This window comes from Cannabis sativa, chromosome 4, assembly GCF_029168945.1.
Source record: "Cannabis sativa cultivar Pink pepper isolate KNU-18-1 chromosome 4, ASM2916894v1, whole genome shotgun sequence".
Lineage (NCBI taxonomy): Eukaryota > Viridiplantae > Streptophyta > Magnoliopsida > Rosales > Cannabaceae > Cannabis > Cannabis sativa.
The window spans coordinates 11,159,133-11,178,253 of NC_083604.1; the positions used below are offsets into that span (position 1 = coordinate 11,159,133).

The 19,121-nt window shown below is 33.6% G+C and overlaps 1 protein-coding gene across 1 annotated transcript; it reads left to right on the plus strand.

The window, feature by feature from the left end:
- The first annotated feature begins 13,042 nt into the window (after nucleotides 1-13,042).
- On the plus strand, nucleotides 13,043-15,868 carry LOC115714592 (bidirectional sugar transporter N3). Its single transcript, XM_030643339.2, has 5 exons — nucleotides 13,043-13,380; nucleotides 13,951-13,987; nucleotides 14,114-14,486; nucleotides 15,055-15,174; nucleotides 15,269-15,868. The coding sequence occupies exons 1-5, from the start codon at nucleotides 13,329-13,331 to the stop codon at nucleotides 15,581-15,583; spliced, it is 897 nt and encodes a 298-aa protein (XP_030499199.2). The 5' UTR covers nucleotides 13,043-13,328; the 3' UTR covers nucleotides 15,584-15,868.
- Nucleotides 15,869-19,121: the final 3,253 nt, after the last annotated feature.

Genomic DNA, 19,121 nt, shown 5'->3' on the forward strand with positions numbered 1-19,121 from the left:
AGAACTCGAGCCACCATCCCACAGAAGATTGACGTACAACCAAGATATCAATAACGTACTCCTGGGCGAATCACTTGATGAAATCGAAGAGAAGCGAACCACATCAAACTTAAAGTTGATAGCCCATCAACAAAAAGTAGCTCGATATTTCAACAAACAAGTGAAGGCTTGGAAATTCTTCGTGGGAGATATGGTCCTAAGAAGGGTATTTCTAAACACCAAAGACAGTACGACAGGTGTACTCGGACCTAACTGGGAAGGACCATATCAATGTTGGAATTTATTTTACCAGGATCTTAGATCTACTCACAAGTATGTTGTTTAACACCCTAAATATGAACTTTCTAAAACGATAAATAAACACATATAAAGTTAAGAAAACCTTACATTGGTTGCAGCGGAATAATGTCTCCTTCCACTCAGATCTCTAACCCTTGTATCCTTTCTGTCGCAGAGTATTATCAAGATCTGAGCCCGAATGTCCTTCTCTTTGTGTGTGATCCTTCACAGTCTTCCAATCTATGATTGAGGTACCACTTGCTGTGTGTGGGCACTTACTTTATCACTAATGTTCGAAATTGGGAAGAGGAAAAGAGAGAGGTATAGGGTCGGCTATAGAGAGAGAAGTGGAAGGCTCAGTTTTTCTGAAAAAGCAATCTTTCATTTTCTGAGAAAAAGGTTATGTTGAAAACTTGTTATTTGACTGAGCCATCACTTTCTATTTATAGGCAACTACTAGGTTTAGGTTAGTAATTATTTGGCATTAAAATATTGAAAATATTAATTGGAAAAACTTGCTTAAATGGCCGGCCAAGATGTTTATTGGGCCTCACTTGGTTTTTGCAGTTTTAACAATTTTTATTTCTATTTTCTCAAAAACGCCAATTTTCCAATTCTAACCATTTAAATACCAAAACTAATTATTTAATAACTAAAATAGATTATTAAATAATATTTCCATTTAATTTAATTATTAATTAGACACATAAAGTCTCTTAATTAATAAATAAACCTAGAATCTCTTTTCTGTACAATTTCACCCCTGCTTAGTGAAATTCACAAATTAGACATAGTCTAACTTTAGAATTATAATTGATTAATCACAAATCAATTATTGAGTCTTACAAGCAGTATAGTCTCAACTAGAATGGGGATCATGGCTCTATATGCTGAGCTTCTAATAAGTGAACCGAATTTACTAAGTAAATCCCTACTTATTAATTCCTCGTTGAATCCACTCTTAGAACTTAGAATTGCACTCTCAGACTTATATAGAGCATATTATATGTTCCACGATATAGATATGCTATCTCATTTAACCATTGTTATAATCTTATTGTGATCAAAGATCTTCTATATAGATGATTTACATCGAGATGGGTTAATTTTACCGTTCTCACCCCTCAACGTATTTTGCCCCTTAAAACACTTAGCTACCTGTAAATGATGTTTAGTGATCTAAGAATTAGTCACTTAAACAAGAGCTCATCCATTTACTTCTATTTAGCTAAGCTCGAAGGGAATCATCACTTGACTTCTATACACCAGTAGAAGCTATAGATTCCATATTTATGTTCAACACTCCCACTCAATCATACTATCATGTTCCCAAAATATACGTATCACCCTGACCCAAAAGTAGGCTTAACTAATAAATCAAAGAACATGAATAGCACTCCTGAGTTGAGCCTAAGCATATCAGGATTTAGATTCTTTTAATCTTAAGATCAACTACTGATATTGACTTGGAAAGATATAACGGTAAGTTTATAATATCTTAACTAAGTTCAATATCGGTCCAGTCCAATGTATACTCCATACATTCGAAACTAGTATACTTTACCAATGTCCTAGAAAGAATATAACACTTACTCCAAGTGTAAGTACACATCATCGCTGATTATCACATTAGTGTAAATCCAAAACACTGATGAAACAGGGACTTAGTCTTTTGATTCATATAGTCACAATCACATTCCACTGTGTTGACAATACTGTAATTGTGAATAAAAATATGATCTGGACTTAACAGTTTTTTGTGTGTAAATGTAATAAACATATTAAACCATTAGCATGTAAAATTCATGAAAACATAAATCACTTCAAATTTCTTATATTGATAACTAATCAGATTGTAAAGGGTTTTATTTAGGGCACAAAACACAACAATCAAGTGGTCGAAGTTCTTGAATCTGGAGCATACAAATTAGGTAAGTATGATGAAAAAATGCAAATTGTTCTAGTACCCTGCTATTGAAATGGGGAGCATTTAAGAAAATACTACCAATAAAGTACAAGGTCGGATGACCACATTAACTAAAAGAACATTTACTTTTAAGTGAATGGTCTGCTGGGCAGACTACGCTCAAAGGTTTCGACAAAAGAGAAAAAGTACTCAGGTCAGGATGACCACCATTTAAAGTACATCTCTTATTTCTGCAATTTGTTTTATTTCATGATAAGCTAAAAGATCAGATTAGATCAAATAGCCCTGATGTAAGTTACTACGGTAACAAATACATATTTGATCAATAAATGAATAAAGATGTTTATTTCATAATTCAAATTGAGTTAAAATTATTAACATGTTGCTAATTTACTATCAGCGCGTACAACAGGTTTAGTCGAACCCAAAACCCCGAACAGATAAAAAGTATACTTGTAAGAAACAAGTGACCAAGAGTCATAAGTCTGCTCGGTCACTTGGGGGGCACCTATACCTGTACAAAGCATTTGGTAAAGATAAAACAACCACAATTGCACGATGATTATAAACAGAGAATGAAATTCATTAAAGATAACAAAAGCACGTAAATATCGAGATTAAAAGCTGCCTGGTCAGCCTGTTGTCAAAAATAAATGAAAAATAATTCTAAGTTTAAAGACCGCTTGGCCGGTCGTGATGTCTTAAAAAAGGCCTTATGGCCAAATAAGATATATAAAAAGAAAGATAAAAGAGAAATAGTTAAAAAGCTGGAGTCCCAGGCTCTCGGTTCAGATCTTTTGGGCCGGTAGAAGCTAGAGGATCTGTTGTTTTAACGGGAGGTACATCATAATTTTGGCCGGAGGAAGAAGCAGTCGCATCGGGCTCACCATAAGCCACTTGGGAAGCGCAGAACTCGAGATACATGTCTTTGGCTTCACCCAAGTAATCAAAGTTTGCCTGAGGATTAGCCTTCCAAAAGTCATAAAAGAGCTCAAGACCGGTTGTCTCTAAGGCATGGACTTTTTCTCCCAGCCTCTCCACTTCAGTTGTAAGCTCCTCCTTCTTGGACTTCTTCTCCTCTTCCAGCTGACGAAGGACAGCTCGAAGAGACGTCCTTTCATCTTGAAGGCTATTCACTTCTGCAGATAAGGTCTCGATGGTCTCTTCAAGTCGGTCAGAATCCTCGAGATCATTAGTCAACTCAGTTATTTTCTTCTGAGCAGTGAAAACCTTCTTGTTGACTTCACCCAGCTCCATTCGAACAGCTCCAAGTTCCACCCTGGCGTCATCAGCGTTCTTCCTGGCCAAGTCCACCTCTGCCCTCATGGTGTTGGACAGAGCCGAGTTCTTGGAAGCAGCAGACTTAGCTCGAGAGTAAGTGTAAGCCAACTTCAGACCAGCCTGCGCAGAGAAAAAACTTTAGAATCCAAGCCAAATAAAGAGGATTAAAGGAAACAGTCAAGAAAGACTTACCCTTGTGAATTCCTTCAAGACTCCTCCTATCAGCAGCTCCAAAGAAGAGTCGTTGTCAGCCCCGGCCTTTTGCTCACTAACCTCAGGAACCAACCAGTTCATGTAGTGGGCGAGCATCTCCTTGCCTTTCTTGGCTTCTAGAAGCACTGGCAAAGGTGGAGTAGGGGCCTTCATCTGTTCGGGACCACTTTTGGCCAGCTCGGATCCAGCTTTTGATTGCTCAGGCCTGTCTGAGCTTCCTCCTCGAGAATCCTTAGACTTAGCAACTTTTGGAGTAGATGGGTTCGCAACAGTTAGCTCCTCGGAAAGGTCGATGACCTCCCCGGCAGGCGCCTTTTCCTTTGAAGGGGTCCCCTCACCACCCCTGGATTTCTTGGCCGGAGGAGATGCGCTTAAGCTTCCTCCAACTCTCTTCTTCAGAGCATCAAGCATCTTCTGAGACATGTCTGCACGGAACAAAAACAACATGGTTAGAGAAAACAGACATTAGAAAGCATAAAGCATAATAGTCAAAAGCTTAAAAATAAGACGGAGTAGTATGCTAGACGATTGCCCGAGCAAGACTCGAAAGTCCATTATCACCTAACAAGCCTCTTATCTAAACCATAACGACTTTCTCTTTTCCTAGCACGGGAGAAGGCGTCCGAGCAGGTGAACTGGGCTCCCTAATGCGAATTGCATGTTCAATAGGCCTGGGCTGGGCCGGAAGTTTCTTCCTCCTCTTGAGCGGAGTCACCTGCTCTTCCTCAGCTTCATCTTCAGGATTCAAGGGCTCCTGAGCATATTGCTTGGCCCTTGCACCTCCCTTCAACTTAGCCTCGCGCTTCAGTTGAATCAGCTCATTCTCCTTATCAGCTCCCTCAGCCTGGCCAGCACCTGATTTCCTCTTCCTCCCCTTCATTGGCTTAGGAATGAAATCCTTCGGATAGAGCCCGTACTTGACAAAGTTGTCCTCGGAGGTCAACTAGATGATATTCTGGTCATCCCCCGGCACCTGAGCAAGCTTTTGAGCTCTATCCCTAAGAGTAAGAGTGAGGGGAAGGCGGTGATATGTAGGAATCTGCTGAAACCGAGTGTGGGTGGTGCCCATGCCATCCACCATGAAGTACTCATCAACAAAATGCCCAATTTTGTTGATGGCCGAATCCATGGTGCCCGTCAACCACTTGAAGTCTGGTTGAGAGAAATAGAAGTACCCTAACCTGCCTTGCTTAGGGGTGGACTTCAAATAAAAAAACCAGCTAACCTCGTGGGGAGAAGGCATATCCCACTTCGGGGAGGCATAGAGAACGAAGAGGCAGACAGATACTTAAGGCCCTTAGGAGTGAACTGGGTCGGACAGAGGCAGAAGAAGTCTGTCGCATTCTTAAAGTACGGGTGCAAAGGCAACAATGCCCCTTGCTAGGCATGAGCACCTGACCAGGCGCACATCCCCCTTTCAGGGTTTGTGGCTCGATTATTGTGGGCGGGAATGTAACAGTCCAATTCGCCCAGGTAGCCGTCCTGGTCGAGAACTCGCAGGCGCGCCTCAGTAACCTTGGACGGAGGGCTCACCCACCTGGCACCCAAGGTACCTTGCCTTCTATGAGGAACCGCGACAGTAAGTTCCTCACTGACGTAGTCCACGCCCTCAACCAGGACGTCGCCATCAGCATCAACTGGCTCCCCAGCCTCATTGTATCCCCCATAGTTTGGGGGTGCAACCTCTACCTCTTCCTCCGCCTCGGAGGGACTGCTAGGACTAACATAGTCCTGCTCTTCAATCTCTTGGACCTCAGCGTTCCCTTCATGATCCCCCTCCTCCTGGACGGCTGGATCTTGTTCAGCGTTGGGCAAAGTGGCGTGTCGAGCCACTTGAGGGTCAGATGCGTCAACCTTGCACATTGTCTTTTTGGTACGAGTCATCATTCTATGGCTGGACGAAAGACTTAAGGAAGAATGCCTTTCACTCGAAGAAGGTGGGCTAGAACATAGACGAGGATGGTCCTCGTGCAAGAGTTGAAGCAAGTCCTGGCCGATTCAATGTTCGCTCTCCCAAAACTCACCTAAGTTCATCTACAAAGGACAACACACAAGATGAGTGTTTGGTCAGAATATCGAATGTTTAAACAAGCAAATATGCCGACCAGGAGTACTCAACAAATTAAAGAATAAGAATATTCAACAAAAAGTCAAAACTCAAGAAGTTTGAAATTTTCTTGAGTTAGGGCAAAAAAATTTCATGAAGCTTAGAATAAGCAAGATGAAAGACAGGCATTATGCATTTAAGAAAGCAAAACACCACGGACAATGAAATCGCATGAACCCATGACAAAGGAGAATCGTAGAGTTTCTAAACTTAGGTTTTCCTACATGTCTTCAACAGCAAAGTCAAAGGTTCATTCAAAAAGTAAACATGCAAAGTAAACATAAAGGAAATCGAGAACTTACTCAAGGATCAGATGTCTGGATTCAGGTAACGCCAAGCCAAACGAACAGTTTTGATGAAGGCACTTCAGCAAACTTGAAGCCAAAAACCTCTCTTTTCGCTCTGAACTTGCTTACCAAAGAAGGATGGTGAAAATGAGTTTTTGTACAAAAGCTTACTGGTATTTATAGGCAAACAAAAAAAAGGGGTAATCATTTCAAAAGAACCTCAGACGCCTCGGTTGCCCCTTAAAAGCAAATATGGAAAATAAAAAATAATCAAGTGCAGTCGTCAACCGTGGTGAGAGAAAATCTGATTTTGAAATATCAATTGTCAGAGCATTTATTAGCCGAAAACCGAAGGGATGCCCAGTCAGCCTCGCATCGAGTCGCGAACAGACACACTTGACACGTGTCATCCATCCAAATGCAAAAGCAGCTCGGATGAAGTCTACACACAACTTCGGAAGTCTCGTACAGACTTGGGGGAAAATGTTATCCCAATTTTTGCACTCTGATGTGGCATCGCATGATGGTGACACGTGGAATCGACTCCAAGTATCCGCTCACAGAATATAGTCCGAGCAGGATGCCTCGTATGCATGCTCGGACCAAAGCGATCAGCAATCCACGCAGAGCGACCAACACTTAGCGAATTCAGCTTTCGCATTGTGAATCATCAAAGAAATCCCTATAACTTGGGGATCAGATTGCAGAGATATGGCAAACTGTCCAAATCCCACGATCAGTGTATTCAGTATTTATTATGCAATCTTTCTGCTTATATCCATTGAAACGAGAAGAGAAATACTTCCTCTCCAAGCTCATAGCCCTATAAATAGTGATGCATGTTCACTGGGCAAAGGGTCGAAAACATTCTGGTCGAGAGACCTTACTTAAAGACATATTATCTAAGAATTCATATTCAGAGATATTGTTGTAAGAGCTATAAGAAAAGGAATCTTTCTCCTTGTTCTTGAGTTAATACAAATAACGAGGATTATGCTATTACCGAACTGCTCGGGGCTGAACCTCTATAAAATTCTTGTGTCTTTTATATTACTTTATCATATATTAGTCGTCATAAACTACTTGTCGCTTACTAAATCAGACTCACTGTTATTGGCTAAAAACGAGGTCAATATATATGTATATATAAAAATAATTTGAGTATGAATGTATATATACAAAATATATATAATTTATATTATAAATGAAGAATCTCGTACGTATATATATATGAATAAATAAAATTCAAAATAAATCAAGACAAAGATATAAAATTTGCTCTGGTACCAACTGTTAGACATTTTATGTGTGTATATATAAATATATAAATGTGTATATCAAATGCGAAATTAAATGAACATATACACAATAAATTATAGGATCGAAATACCTACAACCATTAATTTTTTGAGTTTCAATCCCACACAAGCTTTGATCTACTAAGGAAACTGATTTATGTGGGTAATCGAGCTTCCAAGCTCTCTCTACTCTTTTTAGATGGATTTATTGTGTTTGAATGAGCAGTGAGCTCGAGGACCGAAATCCTATATTTATATAAGTGAGACCTTCCGTCAAGGTCTCTACCACAATTAATGTCAGAATATTTTGACAATTAATTTTAAAAATTAAATGAGGTAACTTTTTAATTTGGTAATTAAATCTGGTCATAATTAGAATATTTTAATTAATAAATAAATAAATAATTATATTTTATAAATTAAATCAAATAAAATATTTGATTCATAACCATATAAAAATATTCTAACAATAATAACATTAATTTTGATTAGATACTTTTATAGGTTTACTTATGTATAAAAGTGAGTAGCGAACTCAATATTTAATTTATTTTGTATACAGAGCAAAATTATTGAGAATGATAGTGACGATTACAAGTGAGATACAGTAATGACAATAACTTTGACTGTAGTGGCAACTACATCAAATTTTATGATAACAATAGTTTTGAAATCATATAAATTTTTATAGAATTATTAGTTGTTGTATTACACATACTTATTGAATTTTTATTTAATTTATTCAAACGATATAAATTTTAAAAATTATAATATAGCAATCATAAATTAATAAATTAAAAAGTATAATTTATTAGGTTTAAAATAATTTGTAAAATATTATTTTTTTTGTATTATTAAGATTGAAAAAAAAAATAAAAGTTTACTAAATTATTACTTATATTATTAAAATATATAAAAAAATATTAAATTTTGAAATTTAATATTCTTTTATAATTTAATTAGGGGTTTTTTCATTTTTACACTTCAAAATAATTTTTTTTTTTTTTACATTTTTACGGAATTCTACATAGAAACCCCTATCGCAACTAGCGCTGCAATCTATATTGCAACAAAAAATCGTATAGAAACCCCTATTGCAACTAACGCTGCAACCACTTTTGAAACCCTAATTGTAAATTTGAAAAAAAAAAAGTTAAAAAAAATAGTATATAGAGTAATTTCCCATTTAATTATCACTAAACAAAATATAAATATTCTAGTTTATAAAATATTTTATTCATTTTAAATATAATTATAAAGAACAATTAAAAACTAAAAACATCAATAAAAGAACATTTGAAAGCATTAAATAGTGTTGCTCATAATTTATTGCTTTAAAAAAATAGATATGTAAAGTAGAGTAGAGTATTTTATGTGTATTAACTATATTTTGGGTGGATTGAACTGAAGGATCCTCGTTTCTATTTCAGAGAAAAAATAAGTTTAAAATATCCATTCCATTAATTAATTAAAATCCTGATTTTTTTTTTTTTTATAAAAAAAAAATTGAAATGCTGAAATTCACTACAACAATTATGATTATTAGAGGCGGACCACTCCGCTGGTAATAATCCCATTTTCCGCCGCTAAAGAGTAATACCGGCGGGGTCCGCCGGTAATAATCCGCTGGTAATACCTGGTCGCTAATAACTATTATTAGTGGCGGACTGACACACCCGCCGCTAATAATAGTGTCAGATCATTAAACTCACACTATTATTAGCAGCGGATCAATCCGCCGGTAATACTTTTAAATATAAATTTATAATTTTTTTCTTTAAAATAATAAATATAAATTTAATATTAAATATATTTATGTTTTTTACCATTTTACTTATCAAGAATACTCAAGAGCTAATATTATATAAAATATTTATCTTTAAACATTTATGTATACTAACATTTAAAAAATTACATACAATATAAAAAATGTATACATTCAAACTTTTCCATAACAGAATAAATAATAAGGAGAATTTGGTTTTCTATAAGAAAGTTATCTCTCAAATTCTCTATTGCTATATACAAATATAAGATTACAAGAGATACACAAAAGTCTATAAATATACAATTTTTTTTCTTCAAGTCCAGTGCAATGCCTTCTTGATAACATGGAATAAATCACCTGTAGAGAAAGAAAAATTTGAATCAAATTACATTTAGTATGAATATTAAATTTCATCATCATCATGAAATTTCATTATAATTTTAAAGACAACATTGATTAGAAACCAATAATAAAAATTTAACACTATACAAGAAAATCCCAATAATAATAATTTACACTTCTCTAAATAAAGTTAACTCAAATTTTTTCTTAACAAACCAATAGATGGCCAGAAAAAAAAATTAAGAATACACTATAATCTTTATACAAATTACAAAGTATACAATGAAATAAATTGATCTATATAATATTATGAACATAATGGAAATAATTTTTTATCAAACAGTTGGTGTTCCCTCTTTTTTTTTTTTTTTGATAAAATTTAAAAGCAAATATGAAAAAAATTACATATATATAAATAAATATATATACAAATATACAAAGATTCATATACCTTCTACAGATTTAATATTGGAGTAATTTTTAATCTTTTGAGCTGCAAATAATTAAGAAAAATTGTGAGATAAAAGAAAAGAAAGAGAAAGTTTAACTAATCTTAAATATACATATGTACCTGAACAATGATGAAGATGAGTCCGGCAGAGGCGGTGGAAATGTCGACAACGGTGGAGGCAGTGGGAATAGTCGTTGTTGTGGTCGAAACGGTGGGCTAGTCGATGATGAACAAGGGGAGGTGAATGAGGGTTTTGATATTGAGGATGAAGAAGGAGAGATGGATGTTTGTAGTTAAAAATTTTAAGGATGAAGAGGGAGACGAAGAGGGAGATAGATAAATAAAGATACTGATATATATATAAAACTATTAGGGGCGGAGGTCCGCTGGTAATAATAGGATCCGCTGGTAATAGTTATTAGCGGCGGACTTCCGCCGGTAATAGTCCGCTGCTAATAAATTTAAATATTATTTAATGTTATTAGCGGCGGACTTCCGCCGGTAATAGTCCGCTGCTAATAAATTTAAAATTTAATACCGGGAAAATTCCCGCACAAAGCAATTCTTTCAATATTATTACTTTTATTTTAAAAAAAATCATACTATTACCGGCGGATTTAGTCCGCCCCTAATAGTTCCGCCGGTAATAGAACATTTTCTTGTAGTGATTCTATATCGATAGAGTAGTATATATGTCAAAAAAATCTATTTCATTAAAAAAATCTTTTCATAAAAAATTGAAGCTAGTTTACAAAATATCTCTGTTAATAATACTTTATAAACATGAGATACATGCCAAAAAAAACCCAAAACAAAAAGAGTAGTAAACATTTTCTGAAAAGGTGGTCAATATTATGTATAAAGATAATTGATCAGCAAAGCAAAAGAAATAACTAATAAAAGTAGCTAATTTCTCACGATGATAATTCAATTAATATACTGCTGGCACTCCTACTTTATATTGTTACTTTTCCTAACTGTACGGGAAAATAAAAACATGGACAAAATGATTAAAGAACGATATCAACGAGTGGCGTATATTGAATTGTAAATTAACCAAAGGCCACGGGTCTAAATCATTGCATTATTGGGGGTCACCATATATATTTACGAGTCACAAAACCCTAGCTAAAAACCCACCTCAAATTATTATTTGAGACTCGTATTGATAACATCAGCATAAAAGTAATGAAGCAAATTTAAGCAACCCACTTTTTTTTTTACACCCCTGTTTAGCCTCTTTATGAGAGAATAATGGTCGATATATGCACCACCACAACACCTACGTACGAAAAGAAGCAAAATTCAAAACAATCAATGTCACATCATACATTGATGATTATGATGATGATGATGATGATACATTAATTATTTGAAAAGAAAAAGAAAATATATATTCAGTAGAAATCTTCTTACCGAATTCAAAATTAAACAACCAACCAATATACTTGTAGAATACAAACAAAGAACACATAACCAAACCCATTATCGTTTTCTATTACTCACACTTTTATTTTGGTATAGTCCTTTCCCCATTGTGTAACTAAAGAAAGACTACTCATCAACCCTACCAAAAATAAAAAGACTCATTATCGATTTCATCATGCATGTCAGATATGTATATGTATACATGATAGATATGAATATACATATGTACATGTCCAAATACACAAAGAAGAAGAAGGTGTGTGGTTTCAATATGAAAATGCAATTAATAAAGTGTAGATTTCCTCTGTCGCACGAAATCCACATAGTTTCATTTATTGCTAAGTAAAAAACAAAATTTAAAAAATAATGGAATGCTACACACATTTCGAGAACAAGCTCGTTACACATTAGCTAGCAATTGGATATTAAATCAGATTAGATAATATTTCATTCACTAAATTATGTTAAAATTTCAATTTCACTAATTTGATAAATATTATGTTTGGTGTAATTTTATAAAATAAATAAATAAAGTTTGTTTAACAAATACCCATTAAATTTTTATTATGAGGCTTGAGCAATTAAATTAGTAATATATTTTCAAGAAAAACTTCTTTTTATTTTACACTTAAAAGGAAAGAAAATCAAGGGGATAGAAAAAAAAAAATAAGGTGATAGGAAAGAAAATGTATTTCACTTATGTTGTTTGGTAAAGTGCAAACTAGTGAGAAAGGAAATAGGAGTAGAAGTACTTACAAAAAAAAAAAATAATAGGAGTAGAAGTAAAATTACTTCTTAAAAATTTTATTTAAAGTATTTTTTAATTAAAAATATAGATAAATAAGTAATTTAGTTTTAATATGTGTTTTTAAGTTTTCTCAAATTTTCTCTCCGAATTGGAAGGGAATTAATAATATTAGCGGACCTATTCAAATTGTAAATTTCCAATTTTCTTTTTCTTTCTCTTTCCTGTCTTACCAAACAAACAATTTTTATTTTTATCCTTCCACTTTTCTCTAGTAGCTTTTCTTTCAAATTTAAGATAGAAGGAGAACAAGGTGGTGCAAGTGACAACGTGGAGCTGACGAAGCGGGACGTGTTTCGTTTAGGGCACAAGGCACAATAACAACAACAACATACGGCTTAGTTAACTTAAACTACTTTAAGGTCACGTGAATCGAGCTCTCTATTAATTAATAATTCTAAACTCATCAAGCCTGATCTCTCCATAACTAAATCAAGAGTATAACGTAAAAAAATCTCTCATTTCAATCAAATAAAACTCGTAATGTTTTTCCAAGTTATAAGTTGGTGTGTAATGGCGCGTGGGTCCTCTTGAAATTACAATAATGGCCCCATAGAAACTACTCGAGTCCACATAAGTCCCTACTAGAGATTAGTAGTGAACGGTGTACACCTCTCTGGCCCTTTTGGACATTTGCAATGGAGAATTTTTTACACGCGAAGATGAAGGCACGTGAGCCTCAGATTTTTGGTTTTGAGTGAAATGAATGAATTTATGGTACACTACCTACTAAAGCTCCACCTGTCATGCCACAAGAATGAGTTTAATACCACTCTCCCAAGCTTAGCTAAAATCCAATTATTTAATTATTTTCTCTTATTGGGTCTACTACTACCGCGTATATGAAATTTTGTGTGTATATATATAGAGGGTTGCATACGCCTAATATTAACCATCCACATTTGCATACCATTTTTTGCATGACAACTTCAAAGGAGTTAGCTTAGAGAGAGCTAGGGCTTCTCAACTACTGAAGACCAGCTTTTTCTGGCCACCTCCCAGAGCTAGAGAGCAAGAGAGAAAAAGAGAAAGCAGAGACATAAACATTATTATTATTATTAGTATTAGTATTCATTTTCCAGCATATACTATATAGCTTGTATTATTCCTACATATATTTTTTCCTTTTGTAATATCAAGATATGGCCATCTTCAACGTTCACCACCCTTGGACATTTACTTTTGGGATCTTAGGTATACATATAATCTTTATGATCGCTAGCTATCATTGGTTATATATTGTTTTCTCTTTTTCATTCTTTTGAAACTCATTAGCCAAGCTCTTCTAATCATGAAAATCTTAGTATATTAGGGCTGATGATTCATGATGATCATCACTATAGTATTACATACTCATCAAGATGGCATGACTTAATATTTTACATATACTGGATCATTATTTTTTCTTTTATATAAATATAAATATATATATATGTGAGGTCCACACTTTTGTTACTGTCATAGTCTTCTCCACCCCATCAGCTATGGCACTTTTATATTTATTATTATTGTATTTGCCCTGCATATTCAGCTGAATGTCTTCATCCTTCCCTTCTTATTTGCTTAGCTACATTAATATTTTTAAACCGAAATAAATATATATATGGTAGCATATAATAAAGAGGCCCCCAACTTGCTACTTACTTATAAATTAAATTAAATCTACTCATTTCTTGTCATTAATTACTACTTTTTACGGTTTAAATTAATAACTAATCAACTAATTAATTACTTTTTCTTTCTATGATCATATATGACGTACAGGCAACATTATTTCCTTCCTCGTGTACTTAGCCCCTTTGTAAGTATTATTATATTATATTATATAATTTCACCTATAATTTGTTATTTTTTTTTTTTCCTTATACCATGTAAAGTTGGTTAAATATTAATTAACTTTTTTTTTTTTTTTGTGGTGTTTTTATAGAACAACATTTTATCGAGTGTACAGAAAGAAATCAACGGAAGGGTTCCATTCACTGCCTTATCTTGTAGCATTGTTTAGCTCAATGCTATGGTTGTACTACGCATTAGTGAAAAAGGATGCTATGCTTCTCATCACCATTAACTCATTTGGATGTGTTATAGAGATGATCTACATCACCATCTACATCATCTATGCACCAACTCATGCTAGAATCTTAACCATAAAACTATTTGCTTTCATGAACATAGCCATGTTCTCTTCCATCTTTCTTCTTACCCAATTCGCCGTAAAACATCCTAACCAAGTCCAAGTTCTCGGTTGGATTTGTGTCGCCATTTCCGTTAGTGTTTTCGCTGCGCCCTTAAGCATTGTGGTGAGTAAATAAAAATAGGGACTTTTTCATTTTACACATCAAAATAATTTTTTTTTCTTTTTTATTTTTACGGAATTTTACGTGGAAATCCTTATTGCAATTAGCGGTGCAACCTAAATCGCCACAAAAATCGTATAGCAACCCTCATAAAAACTATTGGAGAAACCACTTTAGAAACCTAAACTGTAAATTTAAAAAAAAATAATAAAAAATGAGATAATTCCCCTTAAAAATATACATATATATTTTGTAATTGAAGGTCAACCAAATCTCAAGTTCGACCTTAAGTTTTCTTTCTAATTTATTTTATTTATTATTATTATTATTATTATTATTATTTTTGTAAAAAAAAATCTATTTTCCCAATTATTTGAACATAATTAGTTTGCTAGGATTCTTTGTAGTGATTTTTGAAAAATAATACATATTTTTTAAGGCCTACCAAATCTCAAGCTCCGCCCTGTCAACACCTTAAGTTTTCTTTCTAAAAAAAGTAATAATAGTAATAATAATAATATATTTTGGGTAATTATTCTAAAATAATTAATTTGCTATTTACTTTTACCAGGCACAAGTTATTCGAACAAGAAGTGTGGAATTTATGCCATTCAACTTGTCATTTTTCCTAACGTTGAGTGCTGTAATGTGGTTTGCTTATGGCGTGTTACTCAAGGACATATGCATTGCTGTAAGTTTATTAATTTAATTAATTACTGTAAATAATTTGACACAGTAATAATTATTAACATATGTGGGCTTTTTGTGTACATATGATGATGCAGATTCCAAACGTAGTGGGCTTCGTATTGGGCCTTGTGCAGATGTTACTGTATGGAATCTACAGAAACAGGAAAAATGTTAGTGTTGATGAGGAGAAGAATAAGGCTCATGATCAACACCTTAAGAGCATTGTAATCTTAAGCTCTTTAGCCACTTGTGAAGTTCATCCTGTGGATGTTGAAACTTGTGACCAAGTGACTACTGTTGAGGTTAATAATAATAACACTAATGATGATAATGATCATCAAAACGGGACTACTGCCACTACTGAACATCATCATGATCAAGACAAGAACAAGCAAGAGAATGCAGTTTAATTAATATTTCTCCCATAGTTAATTATTAATTAAATCCCTATTTTGTAATCTTCATCATCATCATTTGCAGCATATATATCTATTTAAGAAATTAGAGTCGTAAACAAAGCCAAGAAAGAGTAGTACTAGTGCATTGTGAGTGTCTTTGTAATGAAGCTCTATTTATTTTTATAATACTTTTTCCTTTTTTTAACTGTTTTTTTTTACTCTGCGCATGTAATATTTAATACGAAAATGTACTTTGTTTATAACAAGAATGAAGTAATCGATCGAATTAATTATTAATTGTGTTTTTTGTTAGTCATTTTCGTACACCTAACCCTTAACCACACTTGTTACAGAATGAAAAGGAAATATGATTTTCAAAGGACAAAAATAATGCACACACATCACATAAATATAAAGACAAAGATATATATACATATATTTATATTGATTTTGGTACGTTAAATAAATGTAGTAGTACGTAGTACTAGCTAGTAATAGTAGTGTTCATATACAGTTGAGCTTAAAAATAGAAGAATTGAAATATGAGGTGGTGATGTTCATAAAATACCCCATCTAATTTAATACGCACAATTCAATTCAATCAAATCCGTAAATTACACTACATATATTTATATATATTTAAAATAAATTATATATGTAATTAATATTTTAATACAAAAAATATTAATTTAAGAATCTAATACATACAGGGCCGGCCCTGAAAATTTATGGGCCCAAGACGAATTAAATTTTGGGGCCCTCAAAAATATATCAAAAAAAGAGTGTCATGGGATTTGAACCATGACCTTAGACATTATGTCCTCCACCTCAACCAACTAAGCTATAAATATTTGTTGTTTATATTACACTTAAATTTTACTTAAATAAAAGCCTAATAATTTTTTTTAATTTTTTTATTTTGGGCCCCCGGAAAGTGTGGGCCCTAGGCACGGGCCTAGCCCGCCTATGCCTAGGGCCGGCCCTGAATACATATGATATAAATATATTTTAAAAATTTAATAAATTAAATTTATATTCCATTATTATATAGTAAAAAGTATAATTTAAAGCAAAATAAGTTATTTTTTTTACATATAATTTTTTTTCCTTTAAATTTATTTATTTATTTATTTTAATTTGTTGTTGAAAATAAAAAAGAATAATAATTTATTTTGTTTTGTTGTTAGTTATATATATAAGAAATATTTTTTAATAAAAATAAATAACAATATTAAAAAATAATAAATTCAAAATAACTTATTTAATTTATATTTTTATAGATTGAATTAAATTTAAATTATTGTATAAATAAATTAGATCGATTCAAACTATAAAATTTCTACTTCGTAGGAATGGAATGTACTTTAAATAAAATATTAAAAATTTGATGAACCTGTAACACAAATAAAAACAAAAAGTAAATAAATATTTGGATTGAAGCTTGAACGAAAGGCAATAGAGATAAAATTTAATTAATTGCGTAAGAAACTCGTATACTAATTTTCCCTCAAATTAATCATTGGCAGCTAGCTAGGGAAGCTGGGTGGGTGTGGTTCAGGTGGATGGGCAGGCTTTTGTCAGTGCACTGCCACGTATTCACTCAATGGTGTCCAACTCATCTTCCACGTGGCACCATTACTGGTCGTTCGTTTAACTTTCAAAACCAATCACGATCACGAATGAGCCAATAATTTATTTATTTTATTTTGAGTACAATATTAATTTTATGTCTTTATAATTCCCTTTAGATATTTTTACTGAATCTATGCTCTTAAAATAAGAGATTCTTACTGGTTCACCTGTATAGCTAGGTTCACGTACAAGCATGTACGGTCAAAAGTACAGTTTACGATTAACTGTGATGTTTTTTACTAAGAAAAAAATATTAAATATTTGGCACAAAACAGAAACTCTAATCAATCATTGCCCAATCTGGGGCAAATAATTCAATCAGGATTCTGAGAATTTTTCTACCACTATATATTATATATACATATTGATATTCGTGCGGCTAAAATTCTAATAGTGCAACCCCGTCCATTTTGAGTACCAAAAATCTGTTGAATAATGATTGGATTTTGTCAAGAAAAATGCATTTGGTTTATCTTTATAACTGTTGAATTATGATTAGACTCATCCAACCCTTGTTAGTTATTGGAATTAAAAAAACAAATCAAACCTAGCTCAAAATACATTCAACCTTAAACAAATTAAATAAAGTTTATAGTAGATAACAATATAAAAAGCACTCTAGCTCTTTTTTAAGAGATAACAAAATCATTCTATATATATGTATAAGAAAAATCTTTATAGTAGGATAGGAGCAAGCCACTTTTGGTCCAACCGGTAAGAGTGCGCGTGTTCACTATTACATTAGGTCTGTCGCTAATAATCCCCCTAAATTGTTATTGGACATTAACAACAAAAGTTTGATAATTGGTCGCTATTTGTAGTTATTAATCTTAAACTTAGTTTGTTATTTGATTGTTAACTCTGTTAAGTTAGTTGGTCTAGTTTTATATAACAGATTTCTGTTATGGTTGTTAAGTCAAAGTCAGCCCTTTCCCTTTATATAAATACTATTTCATTCATTTAATAAAACAACTTTTACATTGCTTTCACTAATATGGTATCAGCTGCTTAAAAATCTCTTCTTTCTCCTTCATCGTCTTCAACCTCTGTTCTACCATTGATATTCAACATGGCTCGAACTCGAGCTACTGGTTCAAGGAGTTCTGGCCAAAATCCTCCGCCTAATTCCTCTTCTACTATTCCAGATGCTCCACAACATGACGATCCGATCATTCCTCCATCCCATGTGATTACTGGAGAAAATTCCACTAACCAGAATCGACCCCCTCTTCGTCCTGCCCATGAAGATAGTTCTAGCCCTTATTATCTCAGTTCAGGGGATCATCCTGGCCTGATACTGGTCACTCCTCCCCTTTCTGATCAGAATTTCCAAGCATGGAGACGAGATTTTGAACTATCTGCTGGTGCAAGAAACAAGACCGTGTTTCTCAAAGGGACTCTACCTCGACCTCCGATTGAAGATCCTCTCCACAACCATTGGCTCCGCTGCAATCAAATGGTAATGTCATGGATCCTTCATTCTATCACTCCAGAAATCAAGAGTAGTATTATGTTTCTTGAAACTTTGGCTGAGAAGTGGACTGAACTCCATGCTCGATTTCATCAAGGTAATGGTCCCAGAATTTTTGAGCTTCGAGAAACACTTATCACTCTTCGTCAAAGTGATGACTCGGTTAGTTCTTATTTTACAAAACTTAAATGCATGTGGGATGAAATTCAGGAATTAAGACCAAGGATTCCCTGTTCTTGTGCTGCTTCTATTGACAATTAGCTTTCTTGAATCAAGAACAGGTCTTACAATTTCTCACAGGTTTAAATGAATCTTATTTCCCTGTTCGAGCCCAAATTCTTCTTATTGATCCTTTTCCATCTTTGTCTAAAGTCTTCTCCATGGTTATCCATGAAGAAAGACAAAGAAAACTTAAAAATCCCCATCTCCCACTGCTTGCTTCTGTTC